The sequence below is a fragment of the Mugil cephalus genome, chromosome 9 (assembly GCF_022458985.1).
Source record: "Mugil cephalus isolate CIBA_MC_2020 chromosome 9, CIBA_Mcephalus_1.1, whole genome shotgun sequence".
Classification (NCBI taxonomy): domain Eukaryota; kingdom Metazoa; phylum Chordata; class Actinopteri; order Mugiliformes; family Mugilidae; genus Mugil; species Mugil cephalus.
In genome coordinates, this window is record NC_061778.1 from 27165892 (window position 1) to 27186229 (window position 20338).

At 40.1% G+C, this 20338-nt stretch overlaps 1 protein-coding gene across 2 annotated transcripts in view; it reads right to left on the reverse strand.

Moving 5' to 3' along the window:
• Positions 1 to 13176, reverse strand: part of pdgfd (platelet derived growth factor d) — a 51077-nt gene extending 37901 nt beyond the window's left edge. For both annotated transcript variants that reach the window (XM_047593253.1, XM_047593254.1), the window contains exon 1: positions 12562 to 13176. In XM_047593253.1, the coding sequence (XP_047449209.1) occupies positions 12562 to 12679 (118 nt within the window). In that variant the 5' untranslated portion in view covers positions 12680 to 13176. The remainder of the gene's footprint in view (positions 1 to 12561) is intronic.
• Between the last annotated feature and the right edge of the window lie 7162 nt (positions 13177 to 20338).

Below are 20338 nucleotides of genomic sequence, written 5' to 3' on the forward strand. Positions count from 1 at the left end.
CAGGGGGTTTATGTGAAGAACTGCAGAGGAAAACGTTGACAGTCGAAATCCATAGTATAGGGTTCATATGATGCATGTGAATATGTCAGGTTTGAGTGTAGCTGTGCTGCATGCCTCAACTACTTACCACGCTACAGGATTATTTATTCATTTATTTACTTAAACTGTTCATCTGTTTGAGTGACTAAATAGTAATTAATTAATTTTGTCCTTCTAACTTGGATGTCCCTGTCCTAGGATCAGGCTGTAGTATCTATTATAAAAACGCATTCAGCACCATATTTGGAAAGTTGTTAAATGACACATTCCCCACAGATGCCACCCAGTATCACGACTATAAAATGAATGTAGCAATTCTTGTGTTGTTGTGCTGCTCGTCTCAGTTCAATTTCCAAATTGGGTAGCGTTGGTGTGGAGAATCTTCAGAAGAGTTTTAATAACATCAGTGTAACTTACTGATCATTATGAGGCTCTGAGTTATCATTAATTTAGAAATTAGTGAATAACTAATTATGTCTGGTTTGTTGCATTTTTTCCTGACAATTTTCAAAGACAATCCTGCCCTGGTGATACTGATTTCAGTACTATACTTGACTCAGTTTCCATGACATAAGAAGAAATTGGTAACAGTAGCTGTTATTTGTGTAATCACTAAATACTTTGTTTGAAGATGTTAGCAAACTGCTAATTCATCATGCTGAATTCATCCACATTTTAGTGTACAGGCTGAAGGTAAAGACTCAATACAGGAAGAAACCTGTTACAATGGCTATGTTTACGAGGACTATATTTATTCAGCCCAATTAAAATTAGAAGATCCACCTTGACTCTACACATAATGTAGATCAGCACAATTTGATCTCAAGCAGGCCAGTCCAGTAACAGAATAGTGTGACAACCTTTCAATAACAACTAAATTCTTCCCTTTTTTTTAGGGCATGTTTGTGTCAAACATGTGGCCAACAGCCATTACCATGAATTTCTAAAGAGTGATAATACACAGAAGAGTGCAATTTTCCAATCAAAATAACTGCTTTTCCTAATTTGTCCACTGTTTAGTAAGAGAGGTGGACAGAGCATGATCCTGAGACCCAGGACTAAACAGCAGACAGCAATGTGCCCAAACTAAAGCATAGTTTATTAAATGTAAACATTCTCTTCGTTTACTTGTTCTTCTCTGCAATGAAACTTAAGGAAAAAGTCTGGAGTTGTCCTTACTTACAGGCTATTATTCTGTTGTGTTACTAGTCTGGCCCATTTAATTTGAAATTGCACTGTATGTGGCCCCCAAACTAAAACGGATTTGACACTTGTTTTAGGGCAAAGTCATGCATTATAAAAAAAATTATATTCAATGAACTATCCTTTTACAAAACATTTTATAATGAACATGAAATTTATTAAGACAAAAGTGCCCATTTTGGCACATTGCTGCCATCTGCTGTTTAGTTCTGGGTCTCAGTGTCGTGTCGATAACGCTTACTAAAACAGTGCAACCCCTAGCAAGCATGTTAGGAACAGCAGTTTATTGAAGGATTGCAGTTAATGTCTATGTAATTTTGATACTTTGTAAATTCATCCTGTGGATCAGATTGGACCCTCTGGCAGGCTGGTTTTGGCCAGAGAAACTATTGAGGTTATTGACAACAGATGAAGATGATCAAGATGAATCACGACAGCTCCAGCAGCTTTAACCATATTGATTCATTTCACATATTATAGCCAAGAAATCATTAGATCAAGTGTTTGGATGGCTATTAGGAGCTAATATTTTCCTGTTAATCAGATTTTGAAAGTTTTACAGCAACCTTGATGAAAATTTCTTCTGATAGGGATAGTCTGTTTTCATTTAGGTGGCAAATGGAGCCTTTTCATTCTGACTGGTTGATTCAGGCCAGAGATTACTACAAATGCAGCTGAGCAGAAAAGCATGTTTAGTTGCGTACGATGGAAAACTGCCACACTTCGTTGTCTGCCATGTTGAGGATGTTAACATCAACATCTGTAGCGTATTATCTACTTAATCACCTGGCTTTCTGTTGCGATACAACTTAAATAGCTAAACAGTGGCTCTGTGGATTCTTTTAATTTCCCTCACAGTCTCCTCAGAGAACTCATTTTGAAGTCCCACTCTGGGGATAAAACACCAGCTACAACTACATCCGCACTATTATCCATCAGAGTTCTTTGTGTAAATACCTTTATAAAGTGTAAAGTGTGTGTATATGTGTGAGTGTGAATGTGTGCGTATGTATGTGTTTTATTTAAAAAAAACTTGATCTAGGACAAATCCTTTTGTCAATATCAAATATGTCGGAGGACTGTGTACATATAGGCTTGAGTAATGTATAGGCTTACATTATAATCTATATTTGAATTCTATTTTACAGCTTTAGGAACATCAAGGGGAAGTCAATTTAGACGAGTAAATTAATTGGCTCTGTAGAGTAATTTCTCAGAGTAGTTTTGAGTCTGCTGTTACATCAAAAATAGCATATGTGTGTAAAAGCCTGTCAGACTGACGACAGGATAATCAGAGCTGAAATAAGTTTATAGTAGGTGTGTGCATATCAACAAACAATATTATTGGCAGAAATAGAGGGCCCCAAAATCTAATTTTGCTTAGGGCCCTATGGAGACTTGGACCGGCTCTGCTGTACCCAAACACACACAAATAAGCACTATCCTTCCCTCAGTCTTTGCATCTTTGATGCACCAATGGTTTTGCAGGTTTCTCATGTACTTGCAGTTGAGTCACATTAGCATTGTTTGTCAAGGACTTGGACGGAGTCAGCGCTGTGAGAGGAGCTCACTACGCTGCAAATCTATGTGCTTTTAAAATGCACACTCTCTTTTGAACTATGTTTTTTCCCCACTTATTATCCTTCATCCTTATTATCCCACCAACAAACTTTCCTCCCCATCTATGTTTGTGATATCTTTAAATCGCCTGTTTATTCTGCTTTCACTGCTTATTCAGCACACCCCTCCTACTCATAATTCTTTTTTTTTTGAGGCCATGAACCCGGTATCACTCTTTTCTCACCTCTACTCTGTCTCATTTCATATCCATCCCTCTCTCCCTTTCACTTGCTCTTTCTTTCATCTGCTTGTCAGCTGTTTTTGTGAAGCTCACACATTGGCAGACTACAGCATATCTCCTCTCCTCTTTGAGCTCTTCTTCTGCTTTACCCTGCTTAACCTCTCATCTTCCATTCAATTATAACTTTCTGCTTGTTTAGTGTCTCCCACTTTTTCCAGTTCTATTAATTCCCCTTTCCCTCCCTTTTCCTCGCTCTCTGCCACCCTCTCCCATCATTCACATTTCATCTTTCCCCACTTTTATCAACTGGCCCAATCATCTTCATTGCTCCTTCCATCTCTCTCATCCTGACTCTATCTATGCACCTTCCACCTCCTTCTTTCATTTCTTCTCATTTTCCTTCTCTTGTTATTAATATCTGGTGGCAGTCAGATGGCTCAACTGCCAAGACTGACTATGCTCTACAAGGACAAAACATTCGTCTCCCTTTCTCCTCTACTTTGTCCCCAAGTCAACTCATTTTCACAAGTGCTTTATTGGCTTGTGAATTGACTTATTATATCCAGTGGAACACAATATACTTCAGATAAATGAGTCAGCACAACTCACAATAAATGCAGTGTCAGTTTAGATAAGTTCAGGAATCTCTGTGTAAGGTAAGTAGCTTGTATAATAACAAAGTTATGGAGTCCTAAAAGGGTCACAATAGGAATTTCTCCTTTCTTCTTCCTACACTGCTTTTGCCCCCCCCCCCCCCCCCCCCCACCCCCCACCCCCCACACACACACACACACACCCTTTTTTTTTTCTTTGGCATTAACTCACATTATGTTTTTATATTCCCTTTATGTGTTGCAACTTTGTCACCTCAAGTATTTTATTATAATGTTTGCTAATGGGATGCACTAAATATAAATGCAGAGACACCCCTAAAGACATGAGGAAAATTAGGAGGAAATTATCTGATAATGAAGACCAATGTTGGATCCCATCACCTGTGTGTGGACCAAAGAGTTTTACCACAAACACTATGCTCTCATACAATGGTTTGTCTGTCCCTCTCTCCATCTCCCTTTCCCCCCACCCCCTCTTCCCCCATCTTCTTGTGAGTGTCTCTGGCCTGGGGTTGTGTGTTTCTGATCTATGAAGCTCCATAGCTCCATACTCCATACTCCATACTCCATACTACTACTTGTGGTTTTTGTGTCATCATCCAGCCCAGTCTTCATGGTCTGTAGTTATCCATTCCTACCTGAACTAACACTTCTCAAACCTGCCTATTATACCGCTTATATTCAATCACTGTACCAGGTAACTGACACTGAACTACTGCTGCCATTAATAGTTTTATATCCCAGTTCTATAATTTATAATTATTTTCAAACTCCAGTCCCTCCATATGAACTGGGTTCAGTCATATTTGGGGCATGAGGTAAAAAAAAAAAAACAGTATGTTTTTTTTTCTATGATCAGATACTGAGATCAGATAATCTGACGATAAACCACACTCAGTTCTGCTTATCCTTTCTAGAAATATCTTATCCTCCCCCCTCCAGTCCTCTATCAGTTCTGCATTCCTCTATCTCCTCCTTTATAATCTATCCATGTGGCTTGCCGTTGGTCTTACTGTATCTCTCTGGAGGCTGACTGGGCAGAAAAAGTGGAGGGACAGGTCTTTTAACTTGGCATATCTCTCTCAACACACCTTTTCCCTCTCCTCCTCCTCATCATCTGTGCCCTCTAAACTTCCTTTCTAAACTTTCACTTCTCTCCTTCTCCTATAATATAAGCACCCCCTTATACATGAGCCTACACAGAGCTCCACTCCATTTCCAAGCCATCATTTCCCTCTTCGCTTCACTCTTGTTGCACACTCCTCTCTCACCAGGCTGTCCAAGTGGTCACCACCCTATTTTCTCTGTGGAGGGGAGGAAAACAGTGTCTGCCAAATATTTCAGGGTGGGGTAACTTTGGCAAAGTGCGCATGTATGTGTGGGACGACAAGTGTTTGTTGGGGGATTCCCTTGAAAGGGAGATCCTGTAATTGTGTTAGCGTGTGTATCGGCCTGGATGGGCGGGTGGGGAGTTATTCCGTGTTGGGTGTCCTGAATATGACTCACAAATTCCAATAACCTCACTGACTCTTCTCCCTGCTGTCACCTCTGTGTTCAATATGATGACAAAAAGACATTTGGAACCATTTTGCGCCCTGTCATGTATCACTTCATCAGAGCCGGAGCAGAAAGGGGTCATTAAGTGAAGAAGTTTAAGGCCACAAACTCATAATGACTCATGAAGTAAATCTCTTTCATGCCTATAAAAAAAACAAAATTGTTTTTATTTCAAAAAAAGGGCAGACATTAGAATATGTAAGGAGGCATAGACTGATAAGACAGCACTAAGAGAAGAAGGCAAACTGATAAGAGACAAAGAGTTGGATGAATGAAGGAGGAATCTAACAAATAGGCTGGGACACTTAAAACATACTGTGGTTTAGATACTACCAGGAATAGATTTTTTAGAAGAAAGACGGCTGGACTCTATACTGATTAGACATAACTTTATGACCTTCCTTAAATTGTGTAGGTCTCCCTCGTGCCTCCAAAACAGTTGTGACTCATTTTGGTACATCTTTGAGTGGAGGAGTGCCTACGGATCATCCCTCTGATACTTGATCATTTTGGGATCTAGTGAGTTTAAAGCCAGGTCAACACCTTGTGCTGTTTTTCATGTTTTTTGAGTATTCCTAAAGTGTTTTAGTGTGTGTGTCTGTGTCAGGCTGCATTCTGCTGGGGGTGGCTGCTACCATCAAGGAGTGTCATGGCTATAGGGTGGGGGTGTCTGGTCTGGTCTAGTCAAGTAACATCAAGTAACATGATCAAGTAATATCCACATGAAAGCTAGGTCAAAGTTTCCAAGCAGAACATTGAATTGTGAGGAAGTGGTCAATGTTGTTCTACATGTGAACTGTCTCCGACGAGTTAAACAGATCCGTTGGGACCCCACTCAGCCATGACACTCCCTGATCAGCAGAGTCCCCTCTGGTAGCCTGCACCAACAGACAAGCACAGCTTTTCCCCATGGCTGTGATAGGAAAGCAGCTGCAGCCAATGGCTCCTGTCAGTGAGGTGCAGGATGGAGTGCTTCAGGTCATTCATCCCCATTAAAATACACAACTTACTAACTGTGGTTAAACTAATAGTCTGGATGAATGCACTGACTGTCGCACACCTGCACACAAGACACTATCCTGTGTGTACATCTGCACGCTAATCTGCATGCTAATGTGTGTGTACGTAATACTGCTACATTACTGTAGTTAACCTTGAAGCCAGAAAGTTTTGACTTCGCCTATAGTGCTTTATATCTGTAGTTATAAGTATATGTAATAAAGTTATAATAATGTATACATCTCCCTACAGCACACTGTTATAAACAGCTATGCAATATCATAAGTGCTATTTGTCAGCACTAAGTAAAGTGACAAGAATATGACACTATTATTAACAGATATAAGTTACTATGAGTAATTAAAAGGTGCAATGAACTAAGTCCTGAGTCTGGCATCTTTACCCCATATGCACAGTGTTAATATCATAGGTGTTATTTGTCAGCTTTAGGTAAATTAGTGCAAATGAGGTGTTGTGGATATAAGACTATTATAAACAAATATGAGGCACAATGAAATGAGAGCCTGGACAGTAAAGACAAAAGGAAAGCATTTAGTTCACTTTATTTTCATTTAAACCAACACACATAATCAGAATGATTATAAACGCTCTGAGCACATTACACAAACAGATGAAACACGTGAAACAGGCTACAAAAGTGGCACGGCGTGGTCCTAGAGATGTGTCTCTTAAAAGTGCCTTTGGGTTGGTGAGGTGATTCAGGGTCAGAGGTCAGGAGATGGTTTGACAGCAACTACAAGAAGAACAGAGGCAAATCTTTAGTGCTCTAGCTGGGTTTGTTTTTATGCAGAAAGGTTTGATTGAAAACACATAAGCAGATCACGTGTTTTTGTTTAAAGCAGCCTAATGAGACATTATGTTACCGCATATCATGCAGGCACCGCAGATTACCCGTAGGTGGCTTAAGCTAGCTACACGAAAGTTACCAGACACGGCTAGTTTTCCCTCACAAATTAGATCGTTTTCATTATCTTGCGTTTAATGATTGAAACCATTCGAAATCATTGCTTTAATATGTAAACGATGTGCTTCATGTAAGCAAAGTAAAGCATTAGCTCACAAAACACTAGCAGGACAAAGAGACAACCTACCTGTCCTGGAGAGGACTCAGCGGAGAAAGGAAAGAAAAGCCGCTTTCCGATACAGTCAATGCTTTACGACAGTGGGTGGAGCTGGGGACGGAGGTGGGTGGGTGGGGTCAGAGGTCAGGGGTCATGGACTAAGGAATGATATTTCTACAATAATAATAATATTAATAAAAACGATATTAAAATAATATCTGACGGCATTCAATAAAGGCGGACATTTCTAGCGATCCTGTATAAGAGACCGATATAACAAATAACCATTCATTTTTTCCTGCAGCAAAATTGACGTTACATTAAAAACCGAAATAAGACCATTACAAATCTAGTCTAAATGAAATAAAATCAAACCTCTTCATTGCGCAGTGTCACATTGACAGTCGTCCTCATAGTACGAAATAACTTCCAGTTGAAATACATCAGTTTGAAATGTTTCGAGAATTTGAGAAAAATCGACAGGCACCAAACAATAGATACATTTTCGTGACAGTTTCACATCCACTGTGAGACCGGGTTGGCATTTAACCGCTTCTTTATACAGGATCGCTAGAAATGTTCGCATTTATTGAATGCCGTCAGATATTATTTAAATATCGTTTTTATTTATATTATTATTATTGTAGAAATGTCATTCCTTAGTCCATGACCCCTGACCTCTGACCCCACCCACCTCCGTCCACAGCTCCACCCACTGTCGTAAAGCATTGACTGTATGTACTGGTCGTAAAGCGGCTTTTCTTTCCTTTCTCCGCTGAGTCCTCTCCAGGACGGGTATGTTGTCTCTCTGTCCAGCTAGTGTTTTGTGAGCTAATGTCTTACTTTGCTTACATGAAGCACATCGTTTATATATTAATGCAATGGTTTTGAATGGTTTCAATCATTAAACGCAAGAATATGAAAACGATCTAATTTGTGAATTAAAACTAGCCGTGTCTGGTATCTTTCGTCTAGCTAGCTTAAGCCACCTACGGGTAATCTGCGCTGCCTGCATGATATGCGGTAACATAATGTCTCATTAGGCTGCTTTAAACAAAAACACGTGATCTGCTTATGTGTTTTCAATCAAACCTTTCTGCATAAAAACAAACCCAGCTAGAGCACTAAAGATTTGCCTCTGTTCTTCTTGTAGTTGCTGTCAAACCATCTCCTGACCTCTGACCCTGAATCACCTCACCAACCCAAAGGCACTTTTAAGAGACACATCTCTAGGACCACGCCGTGCCACTTTTGTAGCCTGTTTCACGTGTTTCATCTGTTTGTGTAATGTGCTCAGAGAGTTGATAATCATTCTGATTATGTGTGTTGGTTTAAATGAAAATAAAGTGAACTAAATGCTTTCCTTTTGTCTTTACTGTCCAGGCTCTCATTTCATTGTGCCTCATATTTGTTTATAATAGTCTTATATCCACAACACCTCATTTGCACTAATTTACCTAAAGCTGACAAATAACACCTATGATATTAACACTGTGCATATGGGGTAAAGATGCCAGACTCAGGACTTAGTTCATTGCACCTTTTAATTACTCATAGTAACTTATATCTGTTAATAATAGTGTCATATTCTTGTCACTTTACTTAGTGCTGACAAATAGCACTTATGATATTGCATAGCTGTTTATAACAGTGTGCTGTAGGGAGATGTATACATTATTATAACTTTATTACATATACTTATAACTACAGATATAAAGCACTATAGGCGAAGTCAAAACTCATTATGCATCACTATGCACATTTAGCAAAGCAAAGTAGTTATGATGCATCATAAAATGAACAAGTGACTAGGCAGATATTGACATATTTATAATGCACTATTCAGATTAAAATTATAATCATTCATAACCAGTTGTCATAATGCATCATGAAGTTGGTTATGACGACTTGTGAATATGTATAGATGGTAATAATGACCATTATAATGCTTTATAGACACCTTATAAAACATTATGAGTGCATTCATAGGGCATTATAAATACAACCTTCATAGAAAGTGTTACCGGAAAGTTCTACCCCAGCTGTGTGTTTCTGTCTCTGCCTGTTTATTAGTTTTTATCCTATCTGGGTCATCTGGTCTTTTTGGTGGAGATGATATGTTGCTCAGAGTGGAAAGGCCAAACAGTGCTTACCTTGTTCTGTGTGCTTACATGTGTATTTTTCTGTTTCCTTTTCAACAAATACCCAATGTTTCACCCCTCACCCCTAGCCCAATCTGCACACACTTCAATGGCATGCAAAAAGAATGAGCAAAGCGCTGAACAAACACGGGAGCTAAAAAAAAAAAAAACCTTGGGGGGAATTCCTCGAAGTGAGCTAAGGCATTCTGTCAGAACATTTACACACAGCCACATAAATTTAAATACACAGAGGGCACAGATGAGTGAAAGCTGTACAGCTTGAGGTTCATGTTTGCACATTGAAACAAGTCTAATCAGCACCAGTACCACCAAATAACGGAACTAAGCTCTACATTCCACATAAGCCAACTGCTGAGGCAAAACCACACGGATACACACACGCAAGTTAAAATTAACCTCTGTGACAGTGTAAGACTGTATACTGTGGATTAAAGAGCTGCTAAATCTAAGCATCTAACAACCAGGACATCTCAGTAACAGATATCACATTGTTTTCATATCAGTCTGATTTGATATTATCATAACATACAGCTGTGTCAGGGTCTTCATTGAATGGATGCCCCTTCTGACACAGAGCACCATCTCATCTCTCAATTAGTGTGTCACAATGATTAAATGTTTCATTGTTTTAATGACTGCTATCAGACTCTTGATGGATTCAGAAATGTTCTAAGATCAAACACAGTAATCAGTGCGATTACATGCACGTGAAAAAAAAGAATTATTGCCTTAATCGGACTCTAGCTGGACAATGTAAGTGCATGTAAACACGTTACTCTGACTAAAATCAGAGTTCTCTTTATCCGATTAAGACACCCAGATAATGCGATTGCAATTTGGTTTTCTCTGCCATGTATACGCCTTAATTGCACTGCAACTGGATAACGTGTGTGCGCATGCTCCAGACGGTAAACAGAGCTGGTAGAAGAACCATCTGAGGACTAGCGCATATCTTATCTGCACCATAAGTAGCGCACACATTGCGTAGGAGATTTAAAGACCTGTACTATTATCCATCAGGTTGTTGTTTGAAATGCTGGTCTGCCGCATGAATGACTCTTGTTCATTATATGACATAACAGGTCAAGGACTGAGTGACACTCCTTGATGGCAGCAGTAGGATGCAGCATGACACAGGCACACACACAAAAACATGAAGAACAGCACAAGTGTTGACTTGGTCTCCGAATTCACTAGATACCAAATTGATCAAGTATCTGTGTGATGATCCACAGAGGCCCCTCTCCTCAATCCACAGGACTCAAAGACCCCACTAACAACATTCTGTTACCAGACACCACAGGACACCCTCAGAAGGCCCATGTCCATTCTCTGATGAGTCACAACTGTTTTGGAGGGACAAGGGAGATCTACATAATATTAGGAAGGTGGTCATAATGTTATGCCCAGATTGGTGTATAAATCCCGCCAATATAAGTGTTTGAGCTGAGTAACAAATAATGAAAAGATAAATTATTTCAGAACTAACTAAAGGACATTCCAGGTTCTAAAAGACAACATTTTTCTGGATGAGAAATAAAGAGCTAAATCTCACCAACAGGAATCAGATGTTTGAAAACAAATCAGAAAAAATCTTGTCTCTACCACAGACTTGAAGGAGGACAAGACAAAGAACAAAAGCATCTACATTCTTGATCCAAAAGTGGATAAAAGCCAACACAAGAACAAGAAAATACTAGCATTTAGAAACTAGTGAGAAACTGCTGAAAACATTAATTGGATGTCATAAATTGTGGAGAATATTTTCTTTATATGTAGTGCTATTCGTCTGACTCTTTCTTAATAACAACGAACATGAAAATAAAAGCTACACCCAGAAAATATTTGGAAGAAAATAAAACTTCAAATGAAAAGCCCCTGAAGTGTTTTCTGTAGTAATAAAAACTCCCATATCCGCAGTACTGTGAAAGCATATTGGAGTTTTATCTCTGCCTTCTTCCACCTTCATTCATTCTCTGAGAGAGACCACACTTTCATCCTGCTGGTACTTTGAATCTTGGCCAAAAAAAGTTGGCTAAGCTGTGGTCCTTTAAGTGTTTAAATCATTTCTTTGTCATCATTCACAGCTTTTCTGTCCTGTCTGTACAGCATTTCTGTAGCAGCCACGTGAACCAGCAATTACTACAACTGCTGCTGTGATGTGACACATCATTTACAGAACATACATACATACACTTTTAACAAGCAAAACGTGTTCGTCTGACAGGATGCTATCCATGAAATATGCAACACGCTCTAGTTGCAATGATAAAACACTGATATCCTTAAAATGACTCAAATGATTCATGAAATGATCCATCATGAACAGATGAATACAAAAAATAAACGTCAGACAATTTGGGTATTTGATGGGTAGCAAAGGTCAGAGAAATATAAGATGTTTCATATGCAAACAGACAGTCATGACCTACATTCACAGGGGTGTTTGGTGAAACAGGCCTCAGGGGCAGCCATCCAGGTTAGAAACTAATACAGTGGCATTTACATGTTTCCCAGCCAAAAGCAACCCTGCAGCTGTGTGCATGTGTGTATGTGTGTGCGTGTGTGCATGTGTGTGCAATCAAAGGTACTCCACTAGCCTCAGGGCCAAGTGAAAAGTAAGCATGGTGCACTTCCAGTAAGTTATATCGCAAGAGGTTCAGGGAATCTTAAGTCTTAAGCTTCAATGAAGGGGACATGCACTGACTAAAAATGCGAAAGGAGTGGAATTGTTGTCCATTTAACAAAAAGCTGCTCTTGGTCCCTTTCACCACTGTTTGGTTTTCACTCACTTTACATCAATTAACCTTCACCACAGTCTGCTGTGCGCTATTTCTTCCAAACAGTATGTTTTAGTGCGTCAACAGGTTATTTACCACGCTGAGCTCTGTCAATCATCATCAGAAAATTACGTCTGCACTATGGGTTAGAACCAGAGACACTATGCGATGACAGCATTTCCTATATGTCACTAAAATGTTCAGCTTGTTATTGATCCTCTTAAATCCGTACTACAACGGAGAGAGGAACAGAAATGACAAACGTAGATAACACATTCATGAAAAAGCTTCAAACAGGTTGCTGAAATAATGAAGACATCTCACCGTCTCTCCTGTTGTTGCCCCTCATCACTCTGGCTGTAGAGACCTGAGCCATCCCGAGTTTGGTTGTACTCCCCAAAAATAAAACCATCCAGATCTGGAACATTACCGGTCCTCTCATACTGGCAATAGGCTATATGTCTGAGAAACCTTAATGTTTTCCTTCCACTGCGTCAACTGATATATTAAAAAAAAAAAAAAAAAAAAAAAGAAAGAAGGAAAAGAAAAGAAAGAAAGAAAGAAAAAGAAAAAAGTCCGCTCGATCAAGGAAGTTTTTGTCAACACTTTCTATTCATCAACTTTGAGCGTTAAATATGTCTCTACTCTACCCGCAACGGAGAAGTTAACACGCTGTGTCGAGTCTTGTGCCAAAGTATCCAAACGCTAACTTCCCTGTGAAAGTTAAGCGCTCTAAGAAACCAGTGGCAAAACTTCGAAACAACCAAGTGCAGGTGGAGGATAATATAGCTCCGTTCACGGTCAGACGTGAGATTGTAGGCGCCGAACTTCTTATCACCCCGAAGCCGCCGAATTCTTTTCTATCACCGGGAAATACTCCGCGTAGTTCACTGGTTTCAATCGTCTGCACTATGAACGTCGGTGCGTCAAACTTTACCAACTGACTGGTGGGCGCTCCCGATATGTGTGTGTGTGTGTGTGTGTGTGTGTGTGTGTTCGAGTGTGAGTAATGTGGAGAGAGGGAGATTAAAAAAACAACTTAACTACACTTCAGTTTGGAAACATTAGCTATGCCATTTCTTTACTTGCATGATCTATCTATCTATCTATCTATCTATCTATCTATCTATCTATCTATCTATCTATCTATCTATCTATCTATCTATCTATCTGTCTGTCTGTCTGTCTGTCCTTCTGAGGGGGTCCTGTGGTGTATGGAAACACCGTACGTGAACGTGATATGTGTGGAGAAACCCTCACAGAGAGTACGGAAAGGAAGACTATAGCCAGGCACAGGAAATGGGACATAGTTCCAGGAGCTTATTCAACAGACAGGAAAGTTATTTAAATTAGGCCCTGAGTATTCCAATTATACTGAATATAGATACACACAATTCAATGCTAGAAAATGCTTTAATACCTGTAGAAAGGATATTACTGAACAATTTCTAACACTGCCACCATTAATCTGTCTGCTCCCGCACTCTGTGATATTGAATTCTTCAGATTAGTTGCTGTTTAAAGTAAGGTATTGTAACTCTTCTAACACAAGTATATGTTGGAAGTTAAGTGTTGGGAGTAATCAACAGGGTTGTCAGGGTTTGAACATGCCGTATTTACAGTAAAGAAAAGCAGCAAGCCACGCCAACATTTCAACGCTGCATTTAAAATGTGCTTCTGACACAACTAATTCTCCTCAAGGCATGCTCATACTAGTTAACATTTCCTTGGTTGGACGTTTGCTTCCTTTAAATTAAACTCATGAGCTTCTTGTTACAACATGGAAAGGTGTGTTACAAAATATTTGGCAAGTGGTAACATCAGCCATAAGTCAAACACTGCTGATAAATAGCTGTAGACATCTAGCAGTTGAGCAAGGTAAGGACCTGGTACCTGGCATAATGAAAGGATAAGGCCATTGGTCATACCAACATCTTTCTTAAACACTTGGTGGAATTACAAATAAAACACATAAAAGCTTGTGAATTTAAATGGGTCGTGTTTACTACATTCACAAGTAAAGTCCATAGAAATGGTCTCCACTCCTGATAAGTGGAAATATTTGGTAAGGTCAGAGTTATTAAGCTGTTTCATCTTTTTGTTATGCCATAACATGTCCAACACATAGCCCTGTCATTAGCCTACTAAACTGTTAGCCTTGCCGATTTCAAGGCCAATAATTTAATTTCACATGAAATGACAAGGTGAAGAAAAGCATGATTGAGATCCAGCAGCAGCTGATGCTGCATTCAAGACAACCTGGGAAAAATTAGCTCTAAGTTGTCAAACTCAGAATTACTGCTTCCAACATAAAAAATAGCTGCTGCACATATTTTACCAGCGAACAGTGATAATATACCAAACTTAGTCTTTCTCCTCTGAGTTAACCTGTATGGAAGACCAATTCTGCCATAATAAAAAATAAATAAATAAATAAATTAGGGGTGTAATGACTCGTTCTAACAATGATTTGATTCGATTCGATTCGATTCGATTCACGATTCAAATCGAGTTCAGTAACTTTTTAGCCAAAAATTAAACCAGAGTGACTGAAATGAATACCTATTCAGCAATGGTGGTTATTATTAATTATTACTAAAAAGTTACTGAATCGATTTCAAGTCACTGAATCGTTTCGGATTGTATCATTCTAAATGAACCAAAATCATCCTTGAATCATATCAGCAACCACGAATCGCGATATGAATCGAATCGTTGTTAAAAACGAATCATTACACCCCTAGTGAGTAGGTGGAGTGGGTATGTGAGAGAGAAATATTTCACTAGTTCGAGATGGATACAATCGTAAAAACAAATCTCTTTAAATTTAAGAAGCTTGGAGAATGTGTCCTAATGGCAGACCAAGAACTTGAAAATAGTAATAAAATTAATAATTAATAGTAAATGTTAGGAAGTAAATTTTGCAATTTAGAGTTAGAATATGATCTACAGCTGTTTTTGTGTAAATTGAAACTGAAATAATGATTAAATTCCTTAGATACATGTGAGGGGGGCACCGAGGAAAAAAGGTTGGGAACTACTGCCATAGAGGGCGCAATTCCAGGATTTTCTCATAAACACGATAAACATGACCCCAGTGGATGACAGCAACTTACTATTAACTAACTTGAGGTTCCTGCTGATTCAGCTCAAAGCCATTCCATTACCCTGTAATTGAATAGTGCTGCACCTATAAAACTACAAATCACTTAGGGAATTATAAGTTATTAATAGACAGAGGAAATTAATTAAAATTAAAGGCCATTAGAATACCCTGCTGAGCTTCAAAGGCATAACCACCCAGGGAGTGAATTTGTAAGTACACATTAGGATCGCTGGCAGGCACAAATGTATCATTCACTGCATATGCACACCCGCTCAGATTCATTTGTGTCTTTTTAAAATGAAACTGTAACCTGCCAAGAGATGTATTCATTCTTTGAACAATTACACACATGGAAAAAATAAATCACATCAATTGTGAAACCTGAGACAGTATTGAAACCAAACAAACTACTGTAAATACTACACTAAGGACATCCAGTAATATTGGCTTTAATGTAGAGTAAGAGCATTGATACTGTTCACTGGATTATAGCAAAGTGCCAGAAGCAGACATACTCATAATCTTTCTCTCACTGTATTTCCCACTCTTCTCCGTTCAGTGATCACACCTTGTGTCTGCTTGAATGATCTGGTATTTGTCTTGTCTTCCCTGAAGCGACCACACACTATATAGATGTACTGCAACTTCGATATCTAATATCTAATGTGTGCCTGGGTAAGTGTGCATATGGTGCAATATGATTTTTACATCACACGATCGATATTGTTCAGTAAATGGAATATTAATTTCATATCATATTCAGCAGTACAGAGTACATACACAGATATCGTTCTTAGAAGGTTGGAAGGATGGGAGTTTCGGTTCAAGCACATCATTTGTCAATATTTTGTTGCACATCACACTTTATCACTTCAGCACACAATATAAGATTGATTAAAATTACAATTGCAGTACCATAAATGACAGCATATTATTCAGATTATTCTGCCAGATCAGGGGTAATTGAATGCACAACCCCACTGGTTGAGAAGTTTTGGTTTGCCAACTGCCACTCAAATCAAAGAAAAAACAAGTCCTAACTGCATTTTTTGTTTTACTTTGCAGAGAGAAAATAGAATTACTTTATTGATCCCAAGGGGAAATTACTTAACAATTCATTTCCATTATGGATTACTCATTGGAAAATTATTTTTCTATATTTAACACACCCACTTGGATGCAGAGTGGACTGCCTCTTGTGCAGTGCACAGGGAAGCAGTTTCAGGGTTAGGTGCTTGCTCAAGACAACTCAGCCGTGGACATGGGGGGCATACAAACCTCTATTCCTCAAAGCTTCCCTAGCCACTACTACAAAGCTTCCCAAGTATGCGATGTACTGAATTAAATGAACATTAAGATTGGGTATGAAGAAAAAGAAAGGCTGAGAAACTTTGTTACATTTGGGAATGAAAATACCAATGCTGGAATCAAAATGAGGTCAAACTGTTTTTTTGGAGGAAGAAAAGAAAAAGGACAAGATTAACTTGATTAACACAATGCTGTACATCTTTACATGCATGTTCAGTGCATGGCGCTGTTGACAAGTGTGCATGAGCATCCATTAATTCTCAGATCTTGGTTTTAATTAGGTGGAAAGGCCTTATATATGCAGTGCAGGTAGTGACCTTTATCTATGACTGAGAGCTGGTGATTGAAAATGTTGTAAATACACCACTGTAGGTAAAAAACAAAAAAAAAAAAACAAAAACAAAACAAAACAAAACAAAAAAAAACAGAAAGCTCATATTAACAATCTTATCTGGCTTCAGAAATGTTGAAACATTTCAGTTCAAAATGTCAGTCTAGATACAAACACTTAACATCAGACACAACAAGTCAAAGGTGAACAGGGGAGAGAACATTCTCTTTCCTTCTTCCTCCCTTTCCTCTCTTCCTCTAGCTTTAGCAGGAAATGTGACCTGTGTTTTGGTTTGGACAATACGTGCGTATGTGCTCACATGTGCCACTGTAGAATGAGTATATATTTACAGTCATTTTTTGACTCACTGTAACAATATCAATAAAAACAGCAGTGTGCTTAATGAAAAAGTGTGTTTTTCTTGTTTTCCAAAAACATTCAAATCTGACTTAGGTAATTATGGTATCAGACTAACATTATGTATTTAATGTGTCTGTGCAGGTCAGAGGGACAGATTCCCCCAGTTTCCCACAGTAGACTGTCTTTCTTGGCTACCCTCTGGGAATCTCTTAATGAGCTCAACATCTGTGTGTCTATGTGTGTTTGTGTGTGTGCGTGTGACACCATTAGCAGCGAGGTATGCAGTTCTTGTAAAGCTGATTTCATGTGCTGTGTTAGCATTGTTTATTAAGTGTGAGAAGTGTGTGCCCATCTAGATCTGTATGTTTAAGTGCATGTATCACAGTTCATGAACATGAATGTTATGCGTTCTATAACTCCAGGCTGGGTTATGGCAGAGTTGTGAAAGTTAGATATACAGTATAGTGCGTTGTGGAATGTGGAGTAAGTAAAAATAAGGCATTGTAATGAAAAGCATAATTACACCAGCCTGGCATAACATTATGACCACATTTCTGTATAGGTCTCCCTTGGGCCTGTGACATGAACCTTCTGAGGGAGTCCTGTGGTGCTTGGCAACAAAATGCCTTTGGGTCCTATGGGTTGAGGGGAGGAGCCTCTGTGGATCATTCCACAGGTACTTGATCAGTTTGGTATCTAGGGAACATGGAACTCAGGTCAACACCTTGTGCTGTTTTTCATGTTTTTTGAGTTGTTCCTAAATCCTTTTTGTGTGTGTCTGCGTCAGGCTACAGATACAAACAGCGCATCGAGGAGCACTTCACCGACAACAACCCGCGTGAAATGTGGAGAGGCATCAGAACCATAACAGACTACAGGAACAGCAACCAGCAGTTCAACCACGACCCCCTTCTGCCTGACACTTTAAACAGTTTCTTTGCACGCTTCGACACACCTGGCAGCAGAGAGACTGTCCAACCTCCACAGCCAGAGGAGCAGCCCCAGCCCCTCGTCCTGCAGCAACACCAGGTCAGCGCCACGCTGAGGAGGATCAACATCAGCAAAGCTGCAGGACCAGATAAGGTGTCAGGTCGGGTCCTGAAGCTGTGTGCCCATCAGCTGGCTGGAGTCTTCCTGGACATTTTCAACCTGTCCCTGCAGCTCGCTTCAGTTCCTGTCTGCCTCAAGTCCTCCATCATTGTGCTGGTGCCAAAAAAATCCGCTGTCACCTGCCTCAACGATTACCGTCCTGTTGCTTTAACACCGGTAATCATGAAGTGCTTTGAGAGGATGGTCTTAAGTCACATCAAGGACGTTATCCCTGCTACTCTGGACAGACATCAGTTCGCCTACAGGGAGAACCGATCGACAGAGGACGCCAGTCTCATTAGCACTGCACACGGCCCTGACTCACCTGGAGCATCCTAACACCTACGTCAGGATGTTATTTGTGGATTTCAGCTCAGCTTTCAACACTGTGATCCCAGATAAGCTGACGCTGAAACTCCACAACCTTGGACTGTCTGCCTCTCTGTGCTCATGGATTAGAGACTTTCTCACCCAAAGGCCACAAGTGGTGAGAATTGGGGACCGTACATCATCTACACTGGTCCTGAGCACAGGGACACCGCAGGGATGTGTGCTCAGCCCGGCCCTCTTCACCCTCTTCACACATGACTGCACTGCCGTTCACCCCACAAACATGGTTGTGAAGTTTGCAGACGACACCACCGTAGTGGGTCTCATATCGGACAACGTCAAGACTCACTACAGAGAGGAGATCCAGCACCTGACAGGATGGTGTTCAGACAACAACCTTGTCCTGAACACCAGCAAGACTAAGGAGGTCATCGTGGACTTCAGGAGATCCAGGAGGAAGGAACACACCCCTCTCCTCATTCATGGGGAGGAGGTGGAGCGGGTGGACAACATCAAGTTCCTTGGCATCCACATCACATCTGACCTCACTTGGTCCACGCATACATCTCACCTGGTGAAGAAGGCCCAACAAAGGCTCTTCTTCCTCAGGAAGCTGAAAAGGACTGGACTCTCCTCTCAGCTTCTGACAAACTTCTACAGAGCCACAATAGAGAGCATCCTCTGTCTGAGTGCAACAGTGTGGTATGGGAGCTGCACTGTACAGGACAGGAAGGACTTGGCCCGGGTGGTGAAAACCGCACAGGGGATTGTTGGGAGTCCTCTCCCACACCTGGACTCAATATATGACAGCCGGGTCCAAAGGAGGGCTGGCCGTATAGCTGCAGACCCCACCCACCCAGGCCACGAACTGTTTGTGCCTCTTCCCTCCAGGAAGAGGTTCAGGAATATAAAGACAAACACAAACAGACTGAGACACAGCTTCTTCCCCAGAGCTGTGAAATCCATCACCCCATCTCCTCACATACCCCCCCATCCAGAGACTGAGTATTAAACCCCTGCAGATGCCAGATAGACTCTGATACTGCACTGCACCTTGTCTAAACATGCTGCTATACATGCAATATTCATACTGGTCACTTTAAATATCCTTGATTGCACTACTACCTCTCATCTCATCTTATTTTATTCTTAAATTCTATTTTTATTTTAACTTGTTATTCTATTTTATATTTCCTATTCTATATTTATATTATTTATATATCTCAGGTCTGTACATTATACCAAGAGCTGCTGAACAGAATTTCGTTGTGCCTTGCATAATGACAATAAAGATTCTTGATTCTTGATTCTTGATTCTTGATCCTGCTGGGGATAGCTGCTATCATAGAGTGTCCATGTTATGGGGTGGGGATGTCTGGTCTGGTCTAGGTAGGTGGTGCATGTCTAAGTAACATCCACATGAATAGCATATCCAAAAGTTCCCCAGCAGAATGTCTGGTGAGAAGCATGAATCTTCTCCAGGACATGGTGCACATGTGGTTTTACAAAAAGTGGCTACTCAATAGGGCAAGAGATTGAAGATTCAAAGACTTTCATGTGCTTATGTGTGCACAGTG